Source organism: Anomaloglossus baeobatrachus, chromosome 10 (assembly GCF_048569485.1).
Source record: "Anomaloglossus baeobatrachus isolate aAnoBae1 chromosome 10, aAnoBae1.hap1, whole genome shotgun sequence".
Taxonomy (NCBI): Eukaryota; Metazoa; Chordata; class Amphibia; order Anura; family Aromobatidae; genus Anomaloglossus; species Anomaloglossus baeobatrachus.
The window spans coordinates 33,360,808-33,375,935 of NC_134362.1; the positions used below are offsets into that span (position 1 = coordinate 33,360,808).

The 15,128-nt window shown below is 47.7% G+C and overlaps 1 protein-coding gene across 1 annotated transcript in view; it reads right to left on the reverse strand.

Moving 5' to 3' along the window:
* USP47 (ubiquitin specific peptidase 47) overlaps positions 1-13,063 on the reverse strand; it is a 107,396-nt gene extending 94,333 nt beyond the window's left edge. The window contains exon 1 of the mRNA XM_075326721.1: positions 12,945-13,063. Coding sequence (XP_075182836.1) covers positions 12,945-12,983 — 39 coding nt within the window. The 5' untranslated portion in view covers positions 12,984-13,063. The remainder of the gene's footprint in view (positions 1-12,944) is intronic.
* Positions 13,064-15,128: the final 2,065 nt, after the last annotated feature.

Genomic DNA, 15,128 nt, shown 5'->3' on the forward strand with positions numbered 1-15,128 from the left:
CCGGGCTCTTATATACATATAATGAAAAAAGGAACATTTCTGGGTACTGCCTACCGTACCACCAATGAATAACTGTGAAACAGTGAAAGCCTTTGGACCCGTGAAAGCACCCCCAGAGGTGCGAAACGGTACCGTCGTCCTACGTACACTTTCCCCTCCCTCTCCTCCTATTGCCGTTGTCTCACCTGTTTGCATGAAGCAAAATTAAAGAGCACTTTCACCGCAGTGTGCTGCCGTTCTTTTCTTTGGATGGAGGGCTCTTATATACAGCATTCTAACATGCTGTATATAAGAGCCCAGGCCGGGGGTATAACATAAAAAACACTTTATAAGGCTGAGGACACACATCCGGCGCGCTCCTGTACAGTGTATACAGTACAGTGGCTGCACTGCAACTTCCTGGTCACATGCTCCGGTCACATGACAACATGTGACCGGAGCTTGTCGTGCAGCCACTGTACTATATACACCGTACGGGAGCGCGCCGGATCCCACAAACGGGAGAAAAGCCGGATGTGTGTCCACTTACCTAATGGTAGCTCGGTTGACCTTATGAGCGTCTTCGTCCTCCGGTGCTGGCGCCTCATCTTCCGGCCATCTTCGTCCTCCTTCTGAAGCCTGTGTGCATGACACGGCTACGTCATACACACTCGCCGGTCCTGCGCAGGCGCACTACAATACTTTGATCTGCCCTGCTCAGGACCTGAATGCCGGCGAGTGAGTATGACGTTGGACCCGTCGTTCTCCACAACTAGAGAAGGAGAACAAAGATGGCCGAACATTGGCCGGCGCCGGCCAACGGAGACGCCCATATGGCCAACCACGAGACCGTTAGGTGAGTATTATAAAGTGTATTTCATGTTATACCCCCGGCCTGGACTCATATATGTTCGAATGCTGTATATAAGAGCACGGTGGTGGTGGTGGCTGCAGCTTATAGTAAAAAAGAAAAAAAAAAAAAAAAAAAAGTGGTGACAGATTCCCTTTAATTGCACTTTATTGCATTGTCAATTTCTCTGTGTATCACCTGCAGTGTAAAGTAGGGAGGTTATCGATAGCACTCAATAGCCAGGTTGATGTGAAGATTTACTAACGTGCATAGGATCAACTGCAGAGATCCCAGTTTTTTATAGGGAAGATTCAGGAATCAGCATCGTTAATTAGAATGACGCATTTCGTCTTGAAATTACGTCTCAGCCACAAGAAAGTGAGTAAGAGAGAGAACTGACTGCAGGTGCTACATGGGAACAGGAGCAAAGCCGCAGCGCTGGGCACTAGAGGCATTACTGAGCAGATAAGAGCGCACTTCAAGGCTTAAGATGCATAATTATCTGCAGATTATAACGGAGCTCCATATGAAGCCGTGGTTCAGGTACCAAAGCCGAAAAACAGAGCAGAGACTGGGGAGGTGCAAACGCCCCCCTCATTACAGACATGTCCGGAGAGAGGGCGACCTCCCGTAATAGAGGAGCTGTATTAGGCTATGTGCGCACACTGCGTTTTTGGGCTCAAAACTACGTGACTTTGCTACCCCAACAAAGTCTATGACTTTTCATTTTTGCTGTGGCACACTTTTTTTTTAGCTGCGTTTTTGAGCTGAAAAAAAAAAAAAAAAAAAAAAAAAATGGTCCTGTCAATTCTTTTCTGCGTTTTCAACTGATGCAATGCATTGGAAAAACGCAGCAAAACGCAACCGAAAATGCACAAACACGGAAAAAACGCATGCGTTACAGATGAGTTTTTGTGCGTCTTTAGCAGCCAAAAACGCTGCATCTTTGTAGTCACAAAAAATGGCAAGGTGCGCACATAGCCTTATGGTGGTTTATACGTCCGTCCGTGAGGGGAAGATTCATGTCACGGTGACTCCCATGCAATGCAAAAATTAAAAAGGGAACTATGACAGTGAGCTGTTTTGTAGCACCCAACTTTCCCAGGCCCCTGAATCACAAGCACCCCTAGATTACAAGGGGACACATCCCTATCTCATGCACACACTGCTGCATAATGGGACAAACTTGCTTAAAAAGGTGTAATTCCCTCTTAGGATGTGTTCACACTACTGTTTTTGCCATCTGAAGACTCAGATCAGAGTGGGATGCATTTTTCTCAGAGGTGGAGAATAAAAAAAAAAATAAAAAAACACGTATACATACACACAGTAATATATATATATATATATATATATATATATATATATATATATATATATATATATATATATATATAAAATACACACACACACACACACACACACACACACATACAGTACAGACCAAAAGTTTGGACACACCTTCTCATCTCTAGAACAACTGTTAAGAGGAGACTTTGTGCAGCAGCCTTCATGGTAAAATAGCTGCTAGGAAACCACTGCTAAGGACAGACAACAAGCAGAAGAGACTTGTTTGGGCTAAAGAACACAAGGAATGGACATTAGACCAGTGGAAATCTGTGCTTTGCTCTGATGAGTCCAAATTTGAGATCTTTGGATCCAACCACCGTGTCTTTGTAGAAAAGGTGAACGGATGGACTCTACATGTCTGGTTCCCACCGTGAAGCATGGAGGAGGAGGTGTGATGGTGTGGGGGGGGCTTTTCTGGTGACACTGCTGGGGATTTATTCAAAATTGAAGGCATACAGAACCAGCATGGCTACCACAGCATCTTGCAGCGGCGTGCTATTCCATCCGGTTTGCGTTTAGTTGGACAATCATTTATTCTTCAACAGGACAATGACCCCAAATACACCTCCAGGCTGTGTAAGGGCTATTTGACTAAGAAGGAGAGTGATGGGGTGCTACGCCAGATGACCTGGCCTCCACAGTCACCAGACCTGAACCCAATCGAGATGGTTTGGGGTGAGCTGGACCGCAGAGTGAAGGCAAAAGGGTCAACAAGTGCTAAGCATCTCTGGGAACTCCTTCAAGACTGTTGGAAGACCATTTCCGGTGACTACCTCTTGAAGCTCATCAAGAGAATGCCAAGAGTGTGCAAAGCAGTAATCAAAGCAAAAGGTGGCTACTGTGAAGAACCTAGAATATAAGACATATTTTCAGTTGTTTCACACTTGTTTATTAAGTATTTCACTCCACATGTGTTAATTCATAGTTTTGATGTCTTCAATTTGAATCTACAATTTTCAGAGTCATGAAAATAAAGAAAACCCTTTGAATGAGGTGGTGTGTCCAAACCTTTGGTCTGTACTACTTATATATATGTATGTAAAGAGCTATGGAATTAATAGCGCTATATAAATGAATAAAATATATATAAATGAATAAAAAAAATATATATATATCCATCTTTTCCATTCTGTCAGTTCGTGAATATCACACTGCATTCTGATGTAATCAGTCCGATTTTTTTTTTTTTTCTATGACCCCATAGACTTCAATGGCTGAGAACTATCCGATCTTCAGAGAAAAATTGTTCATGGTGCGAAAAAAAATGTGACAAGTCTCATTGAGTAACATTAGTCCGAGTACAATCCGATATTTTGACGGGTCACATTTGGACTAAAATGATGGTTGCCTGCATGATCCCATGAAGTAATGAATATGCCACCACTTCGTCAGGTGTGCTCTGATTTTAGGGTTCACCGATGCTGCTGCCAAGGGGGAATCGTCCCCTTAGATGACAATCCCTGCACAGCGAGTGTCCACCGAGCTCATGTGAAGAAGCAGAGCTGCACTGTAAAGCATGAGGATGGGAGAACACCACTAATAGAATGCCTCAGTTAACCCAGTGGCTCTTCAGCTATTGATAAACTACAACTCCCAGCACATTGGATGTCAGAGCATGCTGGCTGTTGCAAATATACAACATCTGAAGAGCCACAGGCCGGGGGGGCACACCTGAGGGGCTCATTTTGTGCTTTTGACTATCCCTGCTTGTTAAAAAAAAAAGTTCCCATTACAATCAGAAAGTGCCCCCCTTTATGGAGTCAGAGCAAGAATTGTTAAACCTTTGTAAAGTGCCATTTCTCACATTTCTCATTTTTTTGGTGGGGGGGGGGGCAATAACCCACTTGGCAGGCAAACACAAGAATAGTATGTTATCTCATACGCTCGGGGAGGAATGAACGGCCCCCCAGTAGGCGCTCCCCTATATCACATAGTAAAACAGTTGTGGGGTGAGACGAGGCGTCGCGCTGAGAGGGCGAGAAGTGGGTGACGTTATTAGGGCAGCTGCTTGTAACACATGGTGCACTGGCAGGTGGTCTGCAAAATGCAGTGTTTTACCATCTGCTGACCCAAGCCCCTCCAAAAAGCAGATAGTCATGAACCTGCGGCAAACAACACAGCCACGAGATAAGGGAGCCGGAGCTGCTGTTTACCACACACTACCCAACTATTTATGGAGCAAAATTGGGGGGGGGGGGGGGGGCGGTGGATGGATCACAGAATCCAGCGCCACATTCCAAGCTTTATGGAGGCACTGGAGCGGAGGAGCAGGTGACACTGCGAGGATATAAATATAGCTGGATGCATCTCAGCCAACGCTCTGCACTAAACAGCTGTCTGCACGGATAAAAGAGCGGCCGTCACCGGAGGACTCCGATCCGGGACCCCTCCAGTCCAAAGATTAAAGGGAACCTGTCACCGATTTTTCGGCATATAAGCTGTGGCCACCACCAGTGAGCTCTTATATACAGCATTCTAACATGCTGTATATAAGAGCCAGGCCGCTGTGTAGAACATAAAAACACTTTATAATACTCACCTAAACCGGTCGCGCTGCGGTGGATTTGGGCCATATGGGCGTCTCCGTTGTCCGGTGCAGACTCTTTCGGCCATCTTAGTCCTCTTTCAGAAGACAGTGTGCATGACGCATCCTACATCATACACACTCGCGGGAGCACTACAATACTTTGATCTGCCCTGCTCAGGTCAGATCAAAGTGCGCCTGTGCAGGACCTCAATGCCGGCGAGTGAGGATGATGTAGATGCGTCATGCACCATGGCTTCAGAATGGCCGAAAGAGGAGGCGCCGGCACCGGACAACGGAGGCGTCCATATGGCTCAACTCCACTACAGCAGGACCCTTAGGTGAGTATTAAAGTGTTTTTATGTTCTACACAGACTGGCCTGGGCTCTTATATACAACATATTAGAATGCTGTATATAAGAGCCCACTGGTGGTGGCCGCAGCTTATATGCCGAAAAACCAGTGACAGGTTCCTTTTAAGGCTGAGTTCACACATCCAGTAATCATCCTTTAGAACGGATCTGTTGACAAAAAATAAATGTTTAAAACACAACTTTGTTGTCCGTTTTGAGAAAACTTGATTTCTGCAGAATCCGGTTTCTTTAACATGTGAGTCTATGGAAACCGGATCTGTTAATGGATTGCTATTTATCTTCCATTTGAAATAGATCCTGCAAGAAATAAACAGATCTGTTACAAAGGAAACAAAAATGCATAAACAGCAATCAGTTAACGGATCCGCTTTCCATAGACTGCAATGTTAAAATAAAAAAAAGTATCCTGCAAAAATCAATTTTTCAAAATAGACAAAAAAAAATGCACAATTTTTTTTACCAATGGATCTGTTGTAATGGATGATTACTGGACGTGTGAACAGAGCCTTATAGTGGTCTATTTACACGTTGCGGATTTCCCATCAGGATTTGCAGGAGAGTAAAGAACACACTACAATAGTGTCACAATCTTATATGACCATTCCTGCAAGTTTCCAACCCTTGAAAGAAAAAGGAACAAACAACTGATCAATCAGGAACTCTTATATTAAATAAAAACTTGAAAATTGAAATCTGATTGGTTACTTTGAAAAGTTGGGAAAAACTTTTGAAAGTTCTACAGCTGCCTTATAGACTGTTTCAACGTTTCACCATTTATACCGTATTTTTCGGACTATAAGACGCACCGGACCATAAGTCGAACCATGGTTTTAGAGGAGCAAAATAACATTTTAGGCAAAAAAATGTGGTCATGATACTGTTATGGGGCGAGGATCTGCTGCTGATACTGTTATGGGGTTAATGTCCCCAAATTCTCTACTAAGGTACCCCATCATGGTAATGATCCTCCTGCCTTGTATACTATCCCCATCCTTGCATATATACGGCCCGCATCCTGGTATATACGGCCCGCATCCTGGTATATACGGCCCGCATCCTGGTATATACGGCCCGCATCCTGGTATATACGGCCCGCATCCTGGTATATACGGCCCGCATCCTGGTATATACGGCCCGCATCCTGGTATATACGGCCCGCATCCTGGTATATACGGCCCGCATCCTGGTATATACGGCCCGCATCCTGGTATATACGGCCCGCATCCTGGTATATACGGCCCGCATCCTGGTATATACGGCCCGCATCCTGGTATATACGGCCCGCATCCTGGTATATACGGCCCGCATCCTGGTATATACGGCCCGCATCCTGGTATATACGGCCCGCATCCTGGTATATACGGCCCGCATCCTGGTATATACGGCCCGCATCCTGGTATATACGGCCCGCATCCTGGTATATACGGCCCGCATCCTGGTATATACGGCCCGCATCCTGGTATATACGGCCCGCATCCTGGTATATACGGCCCGCATCCTGGTATATACGGCCCGCATCCTGGTATATACGGCCCGCATCCTGGTATATACGGCCCGCATCCTGGTATATACGGCCCGCATCCTGGTATATACGGCCCGCATCCTGGTATATACGGCCCGCATCCTGGTATATACGGCCCGCATCCTGGTATATACGGCCCGCATCCTGGTATATACGGCCCGCATCCTGGTATATACGGCCCGCATCCTGGTATATACGGCCCGAAACCTGTGGCACACATAAAAACAAACGTTTATACTCACCTTTCCTCGCTCCACGCAGCATCGCTCGTCTTCCTATCTGTGCCAGCAGCATGACGTCATCGCTGTGCGCACCGCTCTCCACACACATCAGAGTGCCGGCAGACAGAAGGTGTCACGAACCACCGGGGGGGTCACTCAGAAATCCCCCGCGCTGGCTACCAGTACGTCACAATCGGGGGGTAACAAGTGGGGGGTCACCCCTCCTTTATACCTCCCGACCGACAGACAGAGCACGTGATGCGCTCTCTAGCGCCCCTCTTATAGTCAGGCCAATTATGGAATTGGCCGACGATAAGCAAGGAGGCCGCTATACTACTTATGCCGATTATTGAAGGGTCCCCGGTGAGAGTAGGGTATATATTCCCCCGACCTCCGCGGGCGGAATATATAAAACCTCCCCGAATCTCACTGGCCTCCCCACAATAATCCTTGGCACAACTCGCTGCCACCAACCGCTTCACGGTAACTATTAGCCGAACACACAGACGTGGGATCCAAGATCGAGATAACAGAACAGCCCAAGATTAATTATATAATTTAATCAGCCTAAAGCACACTAGAAACTACAATATATACAATAGGGAATCTACAGAATATACATATGTCAGAGTACAGTTACAAGCAAAGCATGGGTTACAAACAGGCATACACAGTTCCAGCAGTTACCTTGTGCGTCTGGCCACAGGGGGGCGCTGTAGGCCAGGTTTCTAGGATCCTTCCCACAGATGTTTCCTACACGTGACCCCCAGCGAAAGAACGCTGGAAAATGGCCGAAGTAGGGTTATCAACCTGGGCAAATCCAGGTCCCCTCCTACCTTCGTGACCTCAGAGGGAGCACTGCTCCACCCCTGGCTTGAGTTATGGACAATATCCCAACATGGAATATGGGCCATAACTTTGCCTGGGAGCGTCGTAGGCGGACGCCAACGCTCTCATTGTGACAGCTATGAATTTAGCTACAGAACGAGAGGACTCATGACTTGTCTACTAGTTCCCCATTGGCTGATATCACGCCTGGGGTATTTCCCCAGGTCCTGCTCCCATAAAAAGGGTGTGCCAGCATCGTCCGCATGCGGAGACACCATTTTTATGGTTGCCATATTTATCGGAAATATGGCTTGCGAGATATGAACCATTTTTTACTGGAGTCGTTCTGTCTGGATACTTCCATAGCCTTGCTAATTAGATAGCAGCCCCTACTACAGGGTCACGGCAGGGAGTCATCCTGTGTCCATTGTTCCCACATCACCTAATCTCCATATCACAGGAGATGGCTGTTGGAGGTGTAAGTGGGATGTGACACCTTCCCAGATGGTGGACATTGAGAACAAGAAGGGAGGGGGCACTGCCATGGAGTGATGAGAGCGATTATGACTGGAAGTCATAATTCATCTTCATATCCCAGGGTTTGCCTCACAGAAGGTAATCGCGATGCTGCAGGGATCGGTGAGTATACTTCTTCACTGCCCCCCGAGCTGATGATGATACGCAGGGAAGCAGTGAATATAGCCACACATGATTACTCCAGGCTGTAGGAGTCAGGGATGTTCATGCGGGCCAGCTGTTTAGTATGCGCGCATCCCACGCCCATCATCCCGCCCACCTGTTAGCGCCAGCTTCAGCGCTGAGAGATGATGGGTGTCGGGATGCAGTACATATGAAATGAGGCTATTGAGTGGGCCCACGTGGTCACGGTAGGTGCTGCTACAGCCTTTGAGAAAGGGGGGTTCGGTGGTGGTGGAGCGGGTCATCTCCACCACCACCGAACCCCCCTTTCTCAAAGCCATGGGATTATAAAACGCACCTCCCACTTTCCCCCAAAATTTAGGAGGGGGAAAAAGTGCGTCTTACAGTCTCAAAAATACAGTAATCTCTGCTTGCTGAAAGTGAATAGAAGCATTTATGATTTACATTTAGAGTCACAGGCCATGGTTACACAGGCAGCATTTGTAGCCAAAATCAGAGGAAAAATATAATAGATACACGGTCAGAGCTTCTGCTTTATTCACCCACTTCTGGTTTTGGCTACAAATACTGATATAAAATACGGACCAAAAACTGAACGTGTGCATGGAGCGAAAAAGCCTGTCCTGACTCAGTACCTCTCACAGCTGATGGGGGTAATGCAGTGTTTTTGGGGGTAGCCTGGCTCATTGCTTTAATTCCATTTGTACAGTCAATATCCCTTTAATACGGCACCCAACACTGCAAACATTTGGATAATCTGGCTTTTTTTTTGCAAAAGAGCTGCAACAAATCCAGCCATTATTCAGCATTCATGGAATTTTCCTGTACTTTCAGCAGTGAGGTAAGTGAATGCCAGTTCTTCCGGGTTCTGCTGATCTCTGGAGACGGTGACAAAAGGAAACGAAAAGGAAAAAAAGGACAGGAGGGGGGTTAGTTTTTAGGATAAACCACAAAGATCACAACAATGGCGTCAGTAGCTTACTGTATTGCTCCAAAACACACAGACGACTAAAAGCGTGTGCCAACCCGGAAGATCAGACTGACAGCCTCACCCGTCATTCCCTGACTCAGCCTCCACAGCCGTTTATTTACCGACACGGGGACATCGAGCTGAAGAGACCGCTCAGGGGCAGAGGAATTAGTCAAGAATCACTCTGAAGGTCACAGAATTAAAGGGGACTCCTGACGATGACAACAAACAAAAGTTATTCTGGCCAAAAGTGAACTTCCCCTTTAAAAACAGGTCTTAACATTCACTTGGCACACAGTGTAAACTGAGGTGGAGCAGAGGACGGACTGCAAACAACGCTGCGCTTCTCACCCTGCTCTTAAAGGGATAGGCAAGATCGAAATGATAGCACCGATAAGCCTTGCATCAATTTTGCATTAACAGGGGTCCCTCGTTTCGCCTCACCGGGGGTCAATTCAAGGTGGAGAATGAAAGGAGGAAGCATGTTTGCATATTTCCATAACTCCCATAGAAGAGAATTGAAAGAGCTATGCATGTATCCCCTCTCCTACCTCTGCCCGGCTCAGGCACCTGCAACACTAGTAGTACTAGGGCCTACTATGTGCCACTGTCGCACGCTCCCACTCCATTCACTCTCAGTGAGACCAGTGAGGTCCTAAAGGTGAGGATGTATCAAGAAGATTTTTGGTGACAACTATCAATGGCAGCCATTATAATAAGTGTATAATAAAAAAGTTCCTTTCTAAAAAGGACTCCAAAGAAGATATAAAGGGAATCTGTCGACAGGATTTTGCTAAGCCATCTGAGAGCAGAAGGGGCAGAGACCCTGATTCCAGCAATCATTTACTTTACTGGTTGATTCAGCTTTCATTATTAGTGCTTTTATATCTACTGTAGTTCTAGCAGTTCTCTGAATGCCAAGCTGTATAAAACCCCACACCACTAATTATGTACACTCTGCATAGGCAGAAAGTTGCCAATTAGCACTATGGATGTGTTTGGACTACCAGGCAGCAGGTTTGGTAGTCCTCTCAGGATCATCTCCTGCTGATAAAACAGTGCTTTTATCAGAATCACAGAAAGTAGCCTAGTAAGTGACACATTGCTGGAATCAGGGTCTCTGTCCTAACAATATGCAGCAAAAATCTTGTGACTGATTCCCTTTAATAACCAAAAAAAAAAAACTGATGGATCCTGGCTTGAATTCCCCCAGAAACACTGGCAGACAAAAACAAAATAAAAATATAATAATAATAATAAATAAAATAAATGTTGTACAATGCGTCACATTTGGTAAAGATGGCCATGATTGTTCTATCACAATCTCTCTGCCACAGTACCTGCCGCTCCGGGTTCATTTTCCGCCATTAATTTGAAGCACAATATACCTCCTGCCCTTTGCGCTTCACTGCTGTTTTTCGGACCTTTAGTTTCCATCAGTGACTAATAAAAGTTTGTTACAATAAATATATCAGTACAGATAAGATGTTTGGTGAGCGGGATATTCACATGGAGGCTCCCATCTCGTATTTATGGCACATCCACAGGATAAGGATGAATGCGCACGAAATGCAGGACCCAGCAATGGGGGACACAGGTATCCGAGAATGTCGCTTGCTGCGCCCCGTGGTCAGAAGAGCCACACAGAAGTGGGAATTGTGAGCACCTCTCCGCTGACACAGGAGGACCGCGCTCTCCAGATGGATTCATGTCGGATTGGTGGGATCCTGCAGATCATTACTGTAGGAGAGAAGGCCACCCCCCATACCACAGAGGACACTGTAGGCAGGACACACGAGATCTCATCATTGTATTATTTTCTCTGATTTCCCGGCCTGTCTGCTGTCTCCATACGGCTCCATTAGTGAGACAGAGGCTAAACAGTAAAAGCAGCAACGTGATGAACTACACGATCCTATATAGCACAAAACAGCTAGAAATCAATGGTGTCCAAAGCGCAGCAGTAAGAGAGCCACGGGGTCCAAGGAGCCGCGGCAGACAGAGAGCCACGGCGTCCAGTGCGCAGCGGTGACCAGAGAGCCACGGCGTCCAGTGCGCAGCGGTGACCAGAGAGCCACGGCGTCCAGTGCGCAGCGGTGACCAGAGAGCCACGGCGTCCAGTGCGCAGCGGTGACCAGAGAGCCACGGCGTCCAGTGCGCAGCGGTGACCAGAGAGCCACGGGTTCCAAGGTGCAGCGGTGACCAGAGAGCCACGGGGTCCAAGGTGCAGTGGCAGACAGTCACTGCGTCCACAGCGCAGCATGAGACTTTTAACCCCTAATGTGCTACACAGGGGATTTTTTTAGAATGTTTTTTGCCTTGGTTTTATGCAAATCCGTGCTAATAAACCGCTGCCTTCACAGTCCCAGCAAAGTCTATGAGATTCCAGAATCTCCTGCACACACAGCTGAGGCTTTCTCCTGACGGTTTTCTCAGCCTCCTTGGTTTTTGCTGCGTTTTAGAGACACTGAGCATGTCAATTCTTTCAGCGGTTTTAACGCGTTTCTTTACCCATACAGATCAATGAGGAAGTGCAAAACCAACCCATGTGAACATAGCCTTACGCAGTAAGTGGCACAACACCTCCAAGCCACATTCATATAGCGCCTCCCGCCACCATTCCTGCGACACCGCGGAGCGCCTCCCGCCACCATTCCTGCGACACCGCGGAGCGCCTCCCGCCACCATTCCTGCGACACCGCGGAGCGCCTCCCGCCTCCATTCCTGCGACACCGCGGAGAGCCTCCCGCCTCCATTCCTGCGACACCGCGGAGCGCCTCCCGCCTCCATTCCTGCGACACCGCGGAGAGCCTCCCGCCTCCATTCCTGCGACACCGCGGAGCGCCTCCCGCCACCATTCCTGCGACACCGCGGAGCGCCTCCCGCCACCATTCCTGCGACACCGCGGAGCGCCTCCCGCCACCATTCCTGCGACACCGCGGAGAGCCTCCCGCCACCATTCCTGCGACACCGCGGAGAGCCTCCCGCCTCCATTCCTGCGACACCGCGGAGCGCCTCCCGCCACCATTCCTGCGACACCACAGAGAGCAGATGGCCAACAATACGTGAACACAGAGAGCCTCGCGCCACCATTGCGGCGACACCACGGAGTGCCGAACGGCTCCATTGCTGCAACACCGCGGAGCCCACACAGCAACCAATACGGCGACATTGCGGAGCCCAGTTAGCCACCAAGACGGCAACACCACGGAGCGCATACAGCCACCAATACGGCGACACCACGGAGCACAAATAGCCACCAATACGGCGACACCGGACCAGGACGCGGCGAAACCGGACCAGGACGCGGCGACACCAGACCAGGACGCGGCGACACCAGACCAGGACGCGGCGACACCGGACCAGGACGCGGCGACACCGGACCAGGACGCGGCGACACCAGACCAGGACGCGGCAACACCGGACCAGGACGCGGCAACACCGGACCAGGACGCGGCAACACCGGACCAGGACGCGGCAACACCGGACCAGGACGCGGCAACACCGGACCAGGACGCGGCAACACCGGCCAGGACTTTGCTGCTAGCTCCGGTGATTCAGGCCAAGGGTCACCTGAAGCTTTCTCAGCCCTTAATCCCTCTGAGGGCCCCTGACCTGCCTCAGCTGAGGGACCGGAAGCAGCTGACTCCCGGAAGCGCCGCTCACCTCTTTGGGTAGGAGGGGACTGTCCTCTCCGGGCACCATCTCCGTGCTGGTCGCGGCCGGGATGACAAGCTTCAGGCGGGGATCATGGTGAGAAGCCACAGCGCGGATCTCTGCCAGGAGCAGACGCAATCAATGGAGAAATGGCCGCCGGAACTCTCGCGAGAACACTCATGGCGTCACTTCCGGTCTGGGGAAAAGGAGCTGCAATCACCATGACAACGCACAGCATGAGAGCGCCATCTTGGTACTCTCAATATTCGCTTTTCTGAGCACACTGGAAAGTCTGTACACCGCACACACCAGCGTCACGTGGTCACCCTGCCCACCAATCAGATTACAATTTACGAGTTTTTGGCTTGGTTGCTATGAACAACACTGAAATGTGTCTTAAAGGAATGTATAAGGATGTGATGTCTCAGGGGCTAACCTCTGAGATCTCCACAGGGACAGGGACCCCAAAGTGTCTTGTTTGGCTGAAATGTTAGTATGTGCAGCCACAGCGCCATTCACATCAGTAATGACGTATCGATATCGTATTCTGTAGACAAGGGATAAATATTTATGGAGAACCCCTTTAATTTCTTATTTTATTCCTAATACAGAAAAAAATAATATTAAAATGGTGTTAACGCAATCGAAGCTGGTAAGGGCCTGTCTGACACCAACAAGCCTGCAACTCAGTAATGTAATGTATGTACACAGTGACTGCACCAGCAGAATAGTGAGTGCAGCTCTGGAGTATAATACAGGATGTAACTCAGGATCAGTAATGTAATGTATGTACACAGTGACTGCACCAGCAGAATAGTGAGTGCAGCTCTGGAGTATAATACAGGATGTAACTCAGGATCAGTACAGGATCAGTAATGTAATGTATGTACACAGTGACTGCACCAGCAGAATAGTGAGTGCAGCTCTGGAGTATAATACAGGATGTAACTCAGGATCAGTGCAGGATAAGTAATGTAATGTATGTACACAGTGACTGCACCAGCAGAATAGTGAGTGCAGCTCTGGGGTATAATACAGGATGTAACTCAGGCTCCGTACAGGATCAGTAATGTAATGTATGTATACAGTGACTGCACCAGCAGAATAGTGAGTGCAGCTCTGGAGTATAATACACATACCTCCCAACTTTTCAAGAAAGGAAAGAGGGACATAGTATGCGGCGCGCACAGCGCGCCGCGGCAAATTTTGACCACGCCCCTAGCCACACCCCTAGCCACACCCATTTGGCAGTAAGGGTCATTCAGCAGATGCCGTGGACTGTTCATTCATATTCATAGCAGTCAGAATTTTTTTATATTTCTGTGTCCTATCAATCTGTGTTCACACGTTGCATAAATTCTGTTTCTTTTTGTTTCTGTCTGCACCAAACTACACAATAACAATCTTCTCTGTTTTTTCCATTTTTGCTGCATTTTTTCTGCCTTTTCTCCATTATTTAATGCGTTTTTGGTTCAGATGTGAATCTGCGTTTTTAAGTGTTTTTATTGTACAGAGAAGCTTTTTCCTGCATTTTTTAAGCTCCACATAGAAACCTCCAGAGAAACCCCCCCCCCCCCGAAAACCGCAGAATTCAGCGGCGTCTTTTCATGGAACCACATACACTTTACTTGGACAATTAAACACAGCAGAATAAATGTGCAAAAAAACAGCAGAAAAATATGCATCATTTACACTACATGTGAATATGGACTAATTGTCCAAGCAAAGTGGATGAGACGTCCTGAAATCTCCGCCCCTGGTGCGTGGAAAGACGCCGCTGAACTGTGCGGATTTGGTGTTTCTTTCTTTATAAGCTTCAGGATTCACATCAGCAACAAATATGTATCAAATAAGGGGGACAATGTATAAAAAATACCGCAAACACGCAATAATCAGAGAACATTGTTATTGCACTCGTGGCGCGGACACCTGCAGAAAAAAATGCAGCATTTACGCTATGTGTGAACACGGCCTCAGTGATCCATTTTTATTACATTTTTTATGGGTTTTAATAAAGAAAAATAATAAATTGCGCCTTTTTTTCCCGCCATTTACCGATCCCCATAAATAATCCTGATCGCTGTGTTGTTCAGGTCATTACGATTACAGGGACACCAAATATGTCCATGTTATTTGCTGATTTGTGATGTTTATTATTTTATAAAAAAGTGCAATAAAATTACATTATTCTAT